The sequence below is a fragment of the Olea europaea genome, chromosome 3, assembly GCF_002742605.1.
Source record: "Olea europaea var. sylvestris chromosome 3, O_europaea_v1, whole genome shotgun sequence".
Taxonomy (NCBI): Eukaryota; Viridiplantae; Streptophyta; class Magnoliopsida; order Lamiales; family Oleaceae; genus Olea; species Olea europaea.
Window position 1 is genome coordinate 8,409,406 of NC_036239.1, and position 16,726 is coordinate 8,426,131.

Genomic DNA, 16,726 nt, shown 5'->3' on the forward strand with positions numbered 1-16,726 from the left:
TATGGGGTATTCCGTAACAAAGGCAAAGGTCGTGAAGGTTTTGCAACAATTATCCTTAATTTATACGTGTAATAAAAGATTTATTTATTTTTTAAGCAACGAATGATGAATTCAAAAAATTTCACAAAGCTATAGTATAGGAAGATTTGTCATAGAGTGTAGACTGTAGATGCATAGAAATACGGCTGATTAGAAAGATTCAATTGTTAATGTCAAACCTTAATTCCAGGGCAGTCACGAAGGCCTCAATCATAGCTCAGTTCATTGTTTTATTGGTTCGAGCTCATAGCAAAACGTTTCTTTTGTAAGAACAATTACTGAACAAGAAAAAGGCACGACTGATCATCACATCCTCGGAGCAAATAACATCCTAATCCATAACTCGCCCTGGCCACCTCCCAAGATACCAGTGATGAATAATGTGAAACTTCATGAGGGTTCTTTCCATGCAGAATTATATAGTAAAGTACTGTAATTTGTAATGCTGTGTGTGGATTGGATTAGGCCTTGGTCTTAGGCCGTGTGTGAGTTACAATTCATCTTAAAAAAAGGAATCTAGATAATGTATTGTAAAAATGAAAAAGTAAGTAGATGAAATAATGGAAAGTGAAGACTCTTTGCAAGATTTGCACGAAACTCCAACAAGAACTGGAAAATAAATGGAATCAGAATGCAAAGTTTTATCATATTTCAATCAAGATGATCTACATCCACATTGAGCTTTGTCAGTGATAGGAATGCACCATGTAACCATAGTCAAGTGTTACAAGTACGGGTGAATCTAGGGGTCGAGTTCAATTAGGGCGGACCGTGAGTGTTGAAAGCTTACTATTGACGGCCAACGTCCGTGATAACGGGGTTGTTTGTTAATATTTAATTAAATAATATTCAAAAAATCATAGGGATTAGAACTATAAGAACTAGATACACCACTAAAACTAGAACCAGGTACGAACTTTCATTTTTGATGAAAAAATCGTTCCATACTATGCAAAATGCTCTGACTTATTTTTTAATTAAAAAAGCAATGTACATTAACAAAATGCCAATACTTAGTTTACAATTAAAGTTAATTAAACAAGCATTATTATATTATTAAAACGAAAATTATTTATGTGCTCGTATAATTCCACTTTTTCGCAATTGATTTTTTGTGGTTGAAAAGTGTAACATTTTATTAATTAAATAAGTTTTGCTGAAAGATTCCTTATAACACTAAGGCCAATTTTCCTACAAATTCATTTACCATTAATTGACCAAACTCTCGGATCAATTGATTAGAGGGAAAAATAAAATAAAATAAAAGAAAAGAAAAAGAAAATCAAGAAGAGGGACAAAGCACAGATTAAAATGTTTCTACTTGCATTAAACTAGTAACATTGAATATATATTATTTTGTTACATTATGTATTTTAAAAATCAATAAGTATCATAATGGTAAAATGATCAAATTGCTTAAGAGAGGTAGTATATTTGAATCACCTTCCTTGCATTTGTTTTGGTAAAAATTGTTGAAATACAAAAATTATAAAAAATAATGTTCTTGAAGAGTTTCGATCACTGGACCTTAAATTCAATAGTGAAAGGGCTAACCAATTGAATTACCAAAGACGTTTTTGTTAATATAAATTATCAAATATATAATCTAAAAATTCTATCTATTATCAGCAAAGAAAAATTCTTCCCAGCGAATCCAGCTAGGGCGGCGACGCTAGCTAGCCACACCCTAAATCTGCCCTTGGTTACAAGAATAAAACACGTATCCTCTCTCTAACTTTATGGAGTAGGCACGAGGGCAAACGGATTACAGAAATAAAACAAAGAAGGCTCAATTCCCACCTCAAATTTTGGAAAGAATAATGTTATTTACCACTAGTAGTGCTAGAAAACCAATCTATGTAACATTATATTATTGCCCCCGGGGGTATATTTCAATAGCGCAAGGGACAAGGGTGAGATATACTCAGCCTTGTTGGCAGTCGCAGTGTGAGTGTTCGATTCCTGAAACATGGATCGAGACTTTTTGTGGGTACTAGTGTACAAACAATTTTTGTTCCTTGACCTGCTGTGACACATTTTGCGATTAACCTCTCTCACAATACTCCAGAGACGGGGCGATGGAGGACCCTTAATGTTGGGGTTCAACCTTTTTATGTACATTATATTATTAGTTCAATTATATGTGAAATTATGTGATTCATTTAACACCATTTAGGGTGTGTTTGTCATTCATTATTTGTTCAGAATGTATTATGGAATAGTAATTGATGTTGAAAAGTGTAGTAAAAAAGAAAGAAATTTTTTTGATTTACATGTAATATTATTTTAATAAAAAAATTTGATAAAAAATGAGTATTGTAGAAAAATTAAGGAAAAAGAATGAAAGAAAATCGATGACAAAGAGGGGCTAGCATCACCTAGAATGGTCTTGTAATACTAGCGGTGTTATTAGTATTATTTATTTCCTCTCGTTATTTCCAGTCAGTTTTGTTGTGTATTTGGGTTTTTACTTTGTTTCCTAGTAACTAAAGTCTAAAGTGCCTCCAGGACATATCTCTCAGTGGCAAAGGGGAGGGTGGATAGAGCTCAGCGCGGCAGTGTGCAGAGTTCGATTCTCCGCAAGGTGAAATTGGCTTTGTTGCAAGCGAGAGTTATCATATGGTTTAACAGCCTTGGCCTATCCATGTGCTCTCCACCCTGACTCCTGAGAGGCACATTCTGCGATTTACCTCCTCACGATGGTTCTGGACAGGGTCGATGGAGGCCCTTAAGGTTGGGGTTCAACTAAAGTCTAAAGTAAGGCACACGCCTCTTTATCCAATCACCTTTCGAAACATGGCCGAATGTTATGTCATTGCAGACCTTGACTATTACGCTACGTACTGCCACTGCACTGTACAAATATACTTGTAACCATCTGGGGAAGACGAATCATCCACTCTCTTCTACTCCTGATACTCACTGTTTCTTAGCGTGGACGAACGTGCGCTTAAATTTTTGTGCCTGCCACGCCCCTCTCTCTCTCTCTCTCTCATGTCCTTTGCTCGAACAAACTAATTTATCCTCTCTCTCGCTCTCTCTGGTTCTTTGTGTCTCATCTTCCTTCCCCAATAGCGAGACTTCATCAGCTATAAAAAGGACCGAACTTTAACTTTATCAAACTCAGGTGGGAGTGGTGGTGGGGCTTCTCTTTCTTCTTTCTCGTGTTTCAACTTCAGGAACGACCCTTCGCCTTTTGTCCCTGGATGAAATTATGGCGTTAATCGTGTACACATGGTTTTACCTAGTTGTGCTGTTGAAATTTCCTAAAAATCACTGGTTTCAGTTCCAAATGGAAATATCACTATTTTGATGGGTTCGAGTAAATACTGCAACTACTGTTTGTTTATGGTTAAGTAGATATGGATGAGTTTAACAGTATTATACCCTCCATTTCATGTCCGAATCCTACTGGGTTTGCGAATCATAGTCCAGTCGACTTTGATGATAATCAGATGGCTTTAATAGAACTGGCTCGTGAAACTGAGGCCACGAGATTTGAAATGTCAGATAATTTCAAGGCCCAGATTGCAAATCATCCTCTGTATCCAAACCTAGTATCTGCTTACATCGAGTGCAGAAAGGTAAACTTCTTCACTATATCTTTACTCCATTAATGCCCACATATGGGTCTTTAATTATAATAATACAGCTTTTTTGGTGTGTTGAAAGGTGGTACTCCCACCAGAAATGGCTTCACTTCTTGAAGAAGTCACCAAAGAAACCCACTCCACCGTTTCTAATGGAGCTGACCCTGAACTTGATGAATTTATGGTACTGATGAATATTTTCAGAAATTCGTGTACTATTATAATTAAACTTATTTTTGAGTTTTAACCTTTTCTTATCTTTCTTTTGGGTTCTGAAGACATCTTATTGTGAGGTTCTACACAGATGCAAGGAGAAACTGTCAAAGCCATTTGATGAAGCGAAATCGTTTTTAAGCAACATCGAGTTTCAGCTCAGTAATCTCTGTAAAGAGACCTTTGCCTCAACCACGTCATCTTCCTTGACATCTTTCAACTACCATTCTGCTGGTAAATTTGTTTCTTAATTTAGACTTCCCATGCATGGTAATTTACTTATTCTTTTGATTAGAGAGAGAACCTGGTTCGAATTCCTTTATCATAGCAGTGATAGTATAGAACTCTGTCAGAAATACTATATTGTGTTCAATAATTCTCTAGATTCGGCCCTCTTTGCTTTTAAAAGCGTTGCATCCTCGGTAATTACTATTGGGAGGTTGGATAAATTATTTTTATCAGACTTTGTTTATTATCTCCTACAGCATGTGCATTTCATAGAAATATAACACGTTTAGCTGAGCTTCAGAATATCCACGGGAGGAGCCATGTTGAGACGATGCCCGCACTGAATTTTTAGGCCCAAACCATTTTCAGTTTTTTTTTTTTTTTTTTTTAATACATGTTTTAGTTTACATGGGTTTTATTTTTAGGCCCAAACCAATGATCTTGTTTTATAGTTTTATTATCATTAAATTCATTAAATTATGTCCGCACTGAACAAATTTCCTGGCTCCGTAAGCTGTTTTTAAGCAGAATAAGTTAAAAAAATTATTTATTTTGAAAGTAACTCTTATTACCTAACTTTCAAAAATAGATTTTGTAAAAAAGTTATTTTTTAATTTTTTGAGAACGTGTGGTTGAAAAAGTAGTGAAAAATTCTGGGTTAACATATAAAATTATTTTCATTGGAGAATGTGTGGTTGAAAAATGAGTTTGAAAAAAGTTTTGAAGATGGGGGCTCTGGTAGGGGCTTAGTAATTTTTTGTGATTATCATCCACATTATGAGTGCGAAAAATAATTAATGTATATCAAACATCGGTAGAAAAAAATTGGTAGATAGCAGATAAAATAGAATGTATTTTGAATTACTAATTGTATGTCTCCAGCTTATGAAATATTTATATAATTATACTTTTAAGAACTTGAATCTCTTTAGACGATTGTGGTGGACGATCCTTCATATTTCTTGTTGGACACTTATAGATTATATGCCTTTGCCCCCCAGGAGAAGATTGATATGATTCTTTACGTGACTTAAAGAATATTATTCATTTATCTTCCTACATGCATGTTAAATGTGCATTTGCATCTTTTATGACGTAGAGAAAAGGAGAATTTGGGGGGAGAAATTCGACATATCTAGGCCCTGTTTGTCACTCATTATTTGAAAATTAAAGAGTTTTGAATAGTATTTTTTTGAAGAACGTCTGGTTAAAATGTAAGGAAACTTTATTGATGTGTTGAATATTTTATTATGTGAAATGTGTGATAGAGAATAATACTATAGTAACCAATTTTAAATTTTAAAGGTTGTCAAACAGAGGCCTAATGGCTGATAGTCAGTTCAATGGTTATTTATTTTAAATAAGTGAGCCCTATTCATACTTGAAAATCCTTAGCAAGAGTAGAAAGTCAACAAAATAATGGAATGTAAACTTAAGAAATTTGAAATTCAAAACTATGAAAATGAAATAAATCAAATATCAACAAGAAAAATAAAAAAATAAAAAAAAAATCCTCAAGGTAATTCCTATTTTCTTTCCTCAAAGTGAAGGCCTAATAATGAAAAGTCTTCCATATGCTATCCATTAAAATCTCCATTGCTGTCTTTTGAAAAGACATTTGCAGTTTAAATTCTATAACCATCAATTTGGCCTATGGCTCACACGTATTTTAGAAGGATTTACACGTGAGAACTTATTGGTTGCTGAGAATCGGACGACTCTTTTGCAACCTAGGATGACTCAAACTCGTCGAGCTTCTCTCTCCATGTACTCTCTCTATACTTTGGACGTGGAAAAAAGAGTAATGCTACGGTCCCAGCAACATAGTGTGAAGGAATTGATTGTATTTGATGTTTCACATTGTTGCGAATTTCATCGGTAGCGGATGGATAGCATCTAATAACTAGGTGTTAGACGTACTTTTGCCTTGGACCTCACGAAGGAAAAAATAATTATGTGGAGATTTTGTTCTTCATATGTTGTGTTGTCTATTTGTATGGTTTGTTTTCTTTGACTCGTGTGATTAAATTCAACTACAACATATGTTGATAATACAAAGCTGTTAGCATTAGGTTTTCATTTTTATTATTTTCTTCTTTTGTGTGACCTTCTTATTGAAGTAATGGTAATAAATTTGTTATGGCATTACCCTAAAGAATTGTTGTAGCCAGAGTTCAATTCAAATTTCTTAACAGTAAATTGACCATCACTGAGCTGTGAAATTGGTGCAGTAACTGTACCAGTTACTGGTTTTGATTACCTTCAATTTATGTTAGAATTTTGCAGTATTACGGCTTTAGAATGTGTTCTTTTTGAGCTGTTTAATATAGAAGAAATTCTCAAGTGAAAACGAGTCATTAAGGAACTGTGTCATTGTTATTTTAAAATCTAACCATTGTTATATCATATACGTTGTCGAATTACAACCTTTAGGTTTAAATATTTTTCCTCCCTAGATTGCAATTCTAGATATTGGCTTTATTTTAAGGAAATCCCAATTATGAATGTTCATTTCTTCATTGTGCTTTTGCTTACTATGAATCACTGTGCCTCGTTCTGTTGTGACATAAGGATTATGGCACATCGTTAGACATTGGCTAATAGCTAATGGCCTTGGCTGGAATAACGAAGGTTATGGCTGAATGCCGTGTTATATTGTTCAGGTCATCTCAATGTACTGTACTTACTATAGCCACAAAGATTTGTTTCTTTTAAATTTCCTTGTTTTATCATGAAGAGGACAATGCACTTGGTCATTCATTCAATGGATTGACCTTGGTTAATTTAATGAAGAATCTTAACTCTCACTTTTACTAGTAGAGATTTGAGAATATTTTGTTACTTAAGTGTAATAAACGAAGCTGTATACCTAAATTTGAGCTTGTTCTAATACATCGTGCTTCACTTAATGCAGTTTACTATAGTATTCGCCCAATTGCTAAGTTCTAAGAATTAATATGCACATCGAGTTAGAAAGTGAGAGTATCGAAATAAAAATTAGCTACATGTCGGTCCAGTATTTTTTTATTTTTTGTCCCTGTGGCTCTGCCCTGATGGTGCTGGTGGAATAAGTTGAATATGCTTATAAAAAGGCTTTAACCAGACCATTGTTTTGTGCACATTGATGTGTTCCTTAGCTTGACTAAGAAGTTAAGTTTGACCCCACTCATTAAGTCAGCCACTTGTCACGGACCGCAAGGGAGTGACATGAGCTGTGGCATGACATGAGAATGTCATGGTACAAGATGGGAACATGAGTTAAACTTATGGCACATTAGGTCTAAGTTTCGGCGGTACATGACGATGAGAGCATCGCCTAATTTGGTGGGGGAGTTACGTCCCCTAGTGTCGTGGCCGATACTATTGTTTGCTAAAACTCATTACAACTTTATAATATATTCGAAAAACTCGTAAAAAATTTAAAATCTCCGCAAAACGTGGAAAATATTTCTCTCTCCATATATTATAATCAAAACAATTTGTAAAATATTACAAGCTCTCAGCTTTCTCACATATTCAAAAAACCCCGCATATTTACCATTTGAATTATGTAGTATATGAATATTAAACTCCACTTTTATCCCAAAACACTCAATAAAGCAACAAAAAAGCAAGAATTCAATTATTCAATACCATTTCTGATATTAGAAGCTTTTAGAACCGAAGATTTTTCTTCAAATGCCAGAAAACACATCAAATATTGCTGCCCCTATTTTGAATTTTTTATGGTGTTCCCAAATAAAATCTCACAAATCATAATTAAACAAATTGCATTGATGATCCATCACAAATCGTAAATATATTTCCAAATTTCAGATAATGGGATAATGTGATAGAAGCAATTAAGCAAGGCAAAACTATCCAATGGAATGCAGATGTTGTTTGAAAGCAATGAATTGGGGCCTTCGAATTGGAATTAAGAACGATTTAAATCAAAAGCTTTAGCTAAACACTCTAATTAAAGGTTTGAATGCCTAGCGAGGCATTTTAGCCAACATGTTGTGGGCATACAACTAATAAGAAGAAATGCAAATGAATAAATTTAACTAGTCAAAAGGCAGTAATGAGTTTCTGTCAGTGTTACTAAAAAATTCAATGGCAGCCAACTGCTTACAGCAGCACAGAGAGGGAGAGAGATCGGATGAACAATGAACATGAATTCTCTTCAATAGGTTCTTCAACTGTTTGCAACGGGTTCTTCAACGAGAGTAGTCAGTTGCAAAATTGAAATCGACAACACAACGATTTTCCAAGGATAGTGAAGAGGAGTTTTGATTTTCCAATGGGTTCTTCTGCTTCAATAAAATTGATTCTATCGAGTGCAAACGGCAACAAGGGCTGGAGATCAATTTTAAAAATGCTGGACCCACCATGACCCATCGTGTGTCCGCCAGTGAACATAGGCATTACTACAGGGAGGCGGGCAGGCAAGTAAAACTCAGGCAGAATGTGTAGGCACTGCGACAGGGGACACGGGTAGCAACATGGGCCTATAATTTAGCCTCATTGAGAGTTGAGAGAAAATTCCAGTAAAGTAGGGTTGAGTGAATTTTTGTAGAGAGAGAATATTTGAGAGTTTGTACATAGTTTTCTCTTACATTTATACAAATAATTTTTCCTGTATTTGTGTGTGCACTCTTTTCTTCATAAAATCCTATTTGCGATCCCTACTCAAAGGTATATAATTTAGCCTCGGTGGTTAAATAATTGTGGGGATTTAAGGCTGACTTAACGCTATTTCGTGTGAATTGGAGTTGTGGAGCGTTAAGGCCGTATGGTGCTAGCATAGTTTAGGAGTGATGAAACTAGGCCCGTGACACAGTGCTTACTCACTCCCTTCAGATATTCTGCTATTTTTTTCTGTCCAAATCACCAAAAGGAGAGCTGAAACAGTTTTCTCCAAGTTACTCTTACTCCCCCATTTCATTGGAACCAAGTAGATTGGCACTCAGGAGAACCAATTGAGCTGCATTAAGAATATTTTTGCATTACGGCATACACTTGGATGAAAATATAAAAAAAAAAAAAAAAAAAAAAAAAAAAAAAAAAAAATTCTGACTTGTTTTATTCTGTTTGATCATTCTTCTTGTCAGATGATGGGGATGCTACTTTGGATGAGGATGTTAGTTGTGAAGTGGAAGCAACTGAAAATCAAGAATCTCTTGGTACCTGTCAAGGTGACCATGAACTCAAAGAAATGCTAATGCGCAAGTACAGTGGCTACCTTAGCAGTTTGCGTAAGGACTTCTTGAGGAAAAGGAGAAAAGGGAAATTACCAAAGGATGCAAGGATGGTATTGGTAGACTGGTGGAACACACATTACAAATGGCCATATCCCATGGTAATTTGAATTCCATATCGTTTTCAATGTATTTTTTATATTATTATCTGGATGAGTGTGGATGTTCTGTCTACTCGATCAGAAATAAGAAGACATTAGGTCCCTTTCAAGAATGTGAAAATCAAGAAATTAAGCCACCAGAGTTTTTAAGTTTTTGCATTAGATCGATACAAAGGTATCCTGCACTTCTCTCTTCAGTTAGAACTTCCGTGAAAAGTACCAGATTTTGAACTGAAACCTATACAATTAATAATATTTTTGCAAATTATATCATTATTTTTAAAATCTCAATTGAAGAATTCGTTTTCAACTTAACATTTTCCATGTCTAAGACAATTAAGAGTTAGGATGACGAGTTTCTAAGAGATATATTGTCAAAAATCCAACAAACATGTGAATCCTAGGTTTCAGTGAGACTAAGCACGAGCACGCATCTGAATTCATTGGCTTCCATCAGTTTCTTCTTATTTCAGATCTTTCTTCCACATCATAACTACTGATAGATGATAATGCAGGAAGACGAGAAAAAGAAGTTATCAGAAATTACGGGATTAGACCAGAAGCAGATCAACAATTGGTTCATAAACCAGAGGAAGCGACACTGGAGGCCGTCTGAAGACCTGAGATTTGCTTTCATGGAAGGTCCCTGTAATGGCATATCAGAACCCATGCATTTCGATGCTGCTGGAGGATCTGGAGGCATTGGCACTTAAAGTATGCTTGCAAAGTATGCATTTGAACTTTCCCATAGTTTGTATCTTCTTTGAAGTGTTAAAAGAAGAGGCTTATAACTTTAGATGTACAAAAGAAAGTAGTCTGCTTGGGATGATTCATGCGTACATGGATGGATTTTTGTGGCTTTGTTAATGGTGAAGTCGAGTTGTCGCTTTTATTCAACTTTCTTTACCTGTGAAGCAAATATTATGAATCTTTAATCAGCTTGATGAATCTTTCGTTGGCATTAAATTATTAAAGTTGAATTTCCCTTGGAACCGTGTTGGTGGATGCATATGGATAGGGATAATTTACTTACATGCTAATTCGGTCTTTCACGTGTGTGTGACACATGACCTGATATTATTATATGGACAAGGTCGCAAAAGTTTTCGTCAGTTTCACTGTTGATCCATCCATTCTGAACAAAATTCATAGAACCTGAGATGTCATTGAATGTCAAAAGGCTAGAGAGCTCAAGAAAATACGATTAACATACATATGAACAGTCATATCTTAGGAAAATACAATCAGCATAATAAAGATCAAATGAAATCTCTATAGCTGACATGTATGGGCTAAAACAGTCGATTATGATTGTGAAATGTTCATTTTCAACAGGTTTGACAAAGGTGATTAATGAAAACATAATAGTTATTTACATGTGACATCACTAAACTTTATCTAAAATTCTTCGCGCGCGTCATCTGGACTCTCGTTCGACTCATCAGAAGTATGTGTGGGCATTTCATTTATGTAGGAATCTTCAGAAACATCGGGAGTTTCAAAGCCAGTAGATTCAGAAACTTGTTCACTTGATGCATTGTCGAACGAATCTTCAGAGCCATCAGAAGTTTCAAAACCAGTAGATTCAAGAACTTGTTCAGTTGATGCATCATCATAAACTTTAGGTTCATCCAGTTGAAAAAACTGCAGCATGTACTTGACTCCATTGACCACATCATACAACATAAGCCCAATTCGTCCTCCAACCCAACTGCCCAGATGACTTCCAACCAAATAACCAAAGCGCCCAAACCTTTGCTCTCCAATGAAACCAACAGAATAGGCGCCAAACAATGTCCCTGTGCCCCGAAGGAACCCTTCAGTTATGGTACCCCCATAGTAAAGAGCTTCAAAAAAATCCCATCCCGAAGAAATGATGGGACCTATGATGCGCTTAGCTTTCCGAGTAGCCAGTTTTGCTGCCTTGGCTCCTTCTTTCTGGGCTAGTTTGGCTGCATCATTGGCAGGCATGCCTTGTGTTATTGCATCAGACAAGGCAGACTCAATTGCCTTGTTCCTTGCACTCTCTACATGGATAGATCGGATGTTGTAAAAATAGAGTTTTACACCCTCCTTCACCACACATGCAAGGGTTCCAGTACCCCCATCTAAACAGTTCAAGAAAGTGAATTTCCCACTTTTGGATGCAGCCTCTTCGCCAACCAAATTCCTACATTTTTCAGCTATAAAAGGAAAATGAGATTTGACTAAATATTAAAGAAAAGATGGCAGAAAAGGAAACAAATACGGATTATGTAACAAGAAGAAATATGGGGAAATTTAAAAAGATATGACCCTATTTTCCTATAATTGAATGTCTAGTTATAAAAGGAATTTATACAAGTACCGTACTACTTCAAGAATACATATGGCGTAAAATAAGTCATTCACAACATATCCTAACTAAATATTACAAAACAATGCCTACTAAGTAGGCAAAGAATCAATTTGAAACACAAGCAAAAAATGCTACTTCATCCAATTAAGCCCTTGTTTGACAAAATTATTTCAAAACTCTTTTTTTACATACTCATTTTTAACCCCACATTCACATAATAAAATATTCTGAATGTAAATTTAAAACTTTTCCCAACTTTTTAACCACACACACATTCTCAAAAAAATTACTATTCAAAACTCCATTTTACCCAAATAATGGTTGTCAAACAGGTGCTAAATTATCTATAAAAACAAGTGCGTAATAAGACAGCTGAGAGCACATTAACAATCAAGATTCGAAGCTATCAAAAACAACAAAGAAAAGTCAGATGTACTTCAGTATGATCCTGTGGCTCATCAAAATTCTAAGAACCACTAAACCTTGTTTTTGGGAAAAAAAAAAAAAAAAAAAAAAAAAAACAGATACTTATTTCCATAGTTGTTTCATCTAAATCATGAAAATGGTTTCTGAACTTGACCACTTCCTCCAAGAGAAAAAGAACAACAGTAACAGAAAATAAGTCAATCTTCCATAAACACACAATTTTACAGATCTTTTTATATATGATGCCTGAAGCTGTAATTTTGGATACCCTGAAACTATTTATATGTCTGGCAATTTTTTTGAGACTCGAGGCTTAAGAAATAATATTGAGCCTCTTGAGGTTTTAATGGGGGCGCTTAAATTCTCAAATCAGTAATATCATGTTTCTCTGTCACAAGAAAAAGGAACAACAGTAACAGGAAATAGGTCAATCTTCAATAAACACATAAAATTTTACAAATCTTTTTATATATGATGCCACGAGCTATACTTTGGATATCCTGACAATTATTTATATGTCTAGCGGTGGTTTTTTTTTCTTTTTTTTTTGGAGACTTGAGGCTGAGAAATAATATTGAGCCTCATGAGGTTTTAATGGAGGTGCTTAAATTCTCAAATTGGTCATATCCCGTTTCTATGTCACAATAAGGCAAATGAGACATAATTTTCCTATTTAAAATTTTCCTAGTTGTACGGACACTTCAATTAGAGTAGACAGTCCGTGTCCAACATGTGTCGGATCCCAACACTCCTCGAATACTCTATTGTGGTCATTTTTCTTTTCATCAGCAATATTTTATATTTATAACTCAAAAGATATTATTAAGCCTCCGTTTGTTAGATTTTAATCCAAGTCAAAGTCAACAAAGAATTTTAATCACATACCTCTTGGGATCTACAACTTTTATCAAAATTTGCTAAAAATTTGATTTTTAATCCCCACTATACAGCGATTAAATAACAAATAAGTACTCATATATAAAAAATTAATAACAAGAATAGAACTAAATTTATGTTATACAAATGAAGAATTTTAGGAAATATATTCAACGGATTGACGTATAAATAATTTTTTAAAAAATCGCGTGTCCACATGTCCAGCATGTATTGTGTCGAACACACGTGTCTGTGTTCTTGCATCATATAGTCCCTCCCTTGTTTGGGATAGATCCTTTTAAAACTCATTTCAAACCACATATTTTCCAAATAAAATAATTTTGTACGTGGACCCATAACTTTTTAACCATACACTCAAAAAAAAACTTTTCACAAAATCTATTCACCAACAATCTACATCAAAGAGACTCGTAGTGCATAATCAACAAATTTATAATAAAAAATGGTATATACCTTTATAACGGACATGATTTTATTGTATAATTTGTCTTGTAAATGTGAGAAACAATTAGTTGCAGTAGGTCTTTCATATACTTCGTAACATTGGAAATCGCTTGATATTTTTTACATATAAATATGAAGACTATGTTAGCGATCCTGAAAATATTAGAAATTCTACTAATTCTATCACCAGCATGAATAGATTTGAGATCAACAGTAAATACACCTTCTATAGAAAACAAGAATTACAGATGGGGACACGATCCTCTGTAATAACTCCTTTATTATCTTTATTATACTAAATATTACTATAAGTATTATGAAATTAGCATTATGTGCACTCTGCCATGGTTCCTCTTAACCTAAAACCTTTATATTTTAAAATGCTCCTATAATGTTCTAACTTATAGTTTAACTAACTCCTTATTCTCACAACTAAACCTAAATAATTGACTAATAACATACGCTAAGGAGCCTCATTTTGGATGTCTCCCATAAGTTCACCCATGATTAAATGCAAAATACAAGAACTAAAGGTAAAATCTTGATGTCATGACATATGATATAGACTTATGCTATGATTCACTCAACAAGTCTTATGTTCAACATTTTACATTCTTGAATGACAATACCTGGAAAAATATCTAAAAATTTTAAAAGCATACACGAAAACTTAGAACAATATTCCAACTGGTGATATCCTCAAATGATATAACTTTTTATTTAAAGAGTTGATCAAATCATATCTCATATCTTTCAATGAACAATAATGCTATTGGCCATATTTTCTGAGACAGAGAACGCTTGGCAAAGCTTTTTGAAGATTGAGTTGCGGATCCCACGGAATGTTTGATAATGAGTGGATAAAAGAAGTAAAAAGTTGTGGGTCCTAGGAAATTTGTGGGTAAACGTGGCGTTTAACTAGCTTATAATCGATTATAAGCTTTGCCAAACATGCACATAATAACTAAATTATTCTCTGTCACAATTACAATTTAAAAGCTTTAGAAGCCAGTAATAATATAGAAAATTCACCTGCAGAGATCTTGAAAATTTACGTTAATTAATAGTTCTTACTCGAAAACAATATGAATGAGTATGCCATAATTAAATTAGCTTTTTCAATTTGAAAAGGTTAAAGTTGCTCAAGTCTGGAAACACAGTGAAAAAATCCTTAAATTACATAGAATAAAATAATTCCAAGTGGCAAGGACATCTCCATATTTCACATATGCTTTTTCCAGAGAATAATATTTTGTTTCTTTAAGAAAGCCCTGAGGCCGGGTTTAAATAAAGGCAGTATGACAATGTGTGAATAGGCTTTTGAATGAAGCAGTTGTGTTGTTTAATGCTAATAATGATTGGAAAAATCAAATGTCTATGGGAATGTTTAGAGGGTTGAAATGGCTGATTTATACAATCAACATCTTGTTGTACCTATAATTGATTGGAAGATGCAAAAAAGGTTTTGATCAAATTGAGGAGGAAGAGAGAGATGCAAAATAGCAAAAAGCAGCTCCCATGAAGAGCAGGAAATAACTTTTACTGACGCAGTGGTTCAGGTTATTCCTGCTTATTCAATGATTTAATTGATTCTATTTTCATGCTCCACTTGGTAAAATTTATAGAATTCCAATAGCAGATTTGGTGCAAATGATGAGATGCCATAATACAAAACATGATCCTTTCACAATAATAAGCAACTATAGTTTTAAGAGGCCAAATTACTAGCTCTAATCATTGTTCGACATGGAGACTAAGCAACATTCAAGGAGGGACTTGGAAATTTATGCAGAAGCAACCAGTTCTAAATAAAGTGAAGATTTTTCATAATGCTCTACTCACTAATTTAGTTAAAAGAATCATGGCCGTTACTAAATTATTGCCGGTTTTGTGAGAGGCATGAATGTTTGGCTGGATATGTTCTTTTCTTTTACTGATCTACACTAAACAAACTGTACCGTATCAAGAAAATTCTTGTTATCTCTGGATTTCAAAGAAAGCGCCCTTTAACTTTTGACTCAGATATAACTGGAAATCAGATTTTTTCATAGAATTGGCAAGAAAGTGCAGGGTTACAGTTAAGGAAAGGGAAAATATATTTAACAGAATGTTCTTTCATTTCAGATTCCAAGGTCCAATTAATTTTGTCTATATAACCTTACTTCTTAGGTTCTAACGAAATTCAACTAAATTAGCAACTTGTTTTCAGTCAAAAAGAAATTTAACCGGCAATCGTTTTTTCCAATTTAGAAATGAAGTGATTCATTTCAACATTTCAAAAGAAAAAAGCATAAAAAAGGGATCAAATCATTTAAGACGCATAAATTGAAGTACATTAAAATAAACGAACTGAAAGTTAACCCACAAAATAGCAAAATAAATAAATAAAATACGAAAGTTGCTCACCAGTTATACTGAGAGCAATTACACCAACAATGAGCAGAATCTGAACTCTCTTCTTCTCAAGAATCGTCATGATGATCGACTATTATTATTTTAACTCAAATTTTTTTACTAAAACCCTAATTACAATGAACTTGAATGGGCTCGAATTTATTCTTTACACAGAAATGACAACTTAGTTCAGAAGCAAAAGCGGATTCCAAACGCGTTCAGAGCGGGCTTTTGTTTACTTTTCGGTTTTCTGAAGTTGAGAACAAGCACTACAAATAAAAGAAATTATTTTTCGCCCCAAAAATTCTATACGTAACATTGATAAAAGGATATTGGCGTAAATGATCCCTAATATTTTTTATTCGAGCGTTTTTTTTTTTTTTAATTTTAATCTCTTACCTTTAAATCTTGGCGAGATATTGGCGTAAATGATCCCTAATCTTTTTTATTCGAGCGTTTTTATTTTATTTTATTTTATTTTATTTTATCTCTAACCTTTGAATTTTGGCGAAGACGTGTCGAACCTATACATTTTATGTGTCAAATGATAGATGAATTCCATCTAAAGGTGCCATTATTTGAGTGTGGATTTCACCACCGTGTCGTTCACTTCTTTTTTTATTGTGGAGATAAATTTATCGGACGCAAAGTAATATAGGTAGAATATAAAAGTAAAAAGTAATCATCTTCTTATAAGGATTGATGAAATAGTTATTTGAGTGGAATTTGTGGAGAGGGACGAATTCTACTACATTATAAAATGTTGGAGATGAAACTGAAAGTTTCGAATACGATTGCTACTGTGTATAAAGGTTA

The 16,726-nt window shown here is 34.1% G+C and overlaps 2 protein-coding genes across 3 annotated transcripts; one reads left to right on the forward strand and one right to left on the reverse strand.

Annotated features, from left to right (window-relative positions):
* The first annotated feature begins 2,923 nt into the window (after positions 1 to 2,923).
* On the forward strand, positions 2,924 to 10,377 carry LOC111384969 (homeobox protein knotted-1-like 1). Of its 2 annotated transcripts, none has more exons than XM_023009325.1 (5): positions 2,924 to 3,623; positions 3,712 to 3,813; positions 3,908 to 4,076; positions 9,164 to 9,411; positions 9,927 to 10,377. In XM_023009325.1, the coding sequence occupies exons 1-5, from the start codon at positions 3,402 to 3,404 to the stop codon at positions 10,122 to 10,124; spliced, it is 939 nt and encodes a 312-aa protein (XP_022865093.1). In that variant the 5' UTR covers positions 2,924 to 3,401; the 3' UTR covers positions 10,125 to 10,377. The 2 variants fall into 2 exon arrangements, with proteins under 2 accessions (XP_022865093.1, XP_022865089.1); XM_023009321.1 differs by having other exon boundaries at positions 9,915 to 10,308.
* A 220-nt stretch (positions 10,378 to 10,597) lies between these two features.
* Positions 10,598 to 16,229, reverse strand: LOC111384982. Its single transcript, XM_023009336.1, has 2 exons — positions 15,923 to 16,229; positions 10,598 to 11,594 (listed from the first exon to the last, which is right to left on the reverse strand). Exons 1-2 carry the CDS (start codon positions 15,990 to 15,992, stop codon positions 10,810 to 10,812), a joined length of 855 nt encoding a protein of 284 aa, XP_022865104.1. The 5' UTR covers positions 15,993 to 16,229; the 3' UTR covers positions 10,598 to 10,809.
* Positions 16,230 to 16,726: the final 497 nt, after the last annotated feature.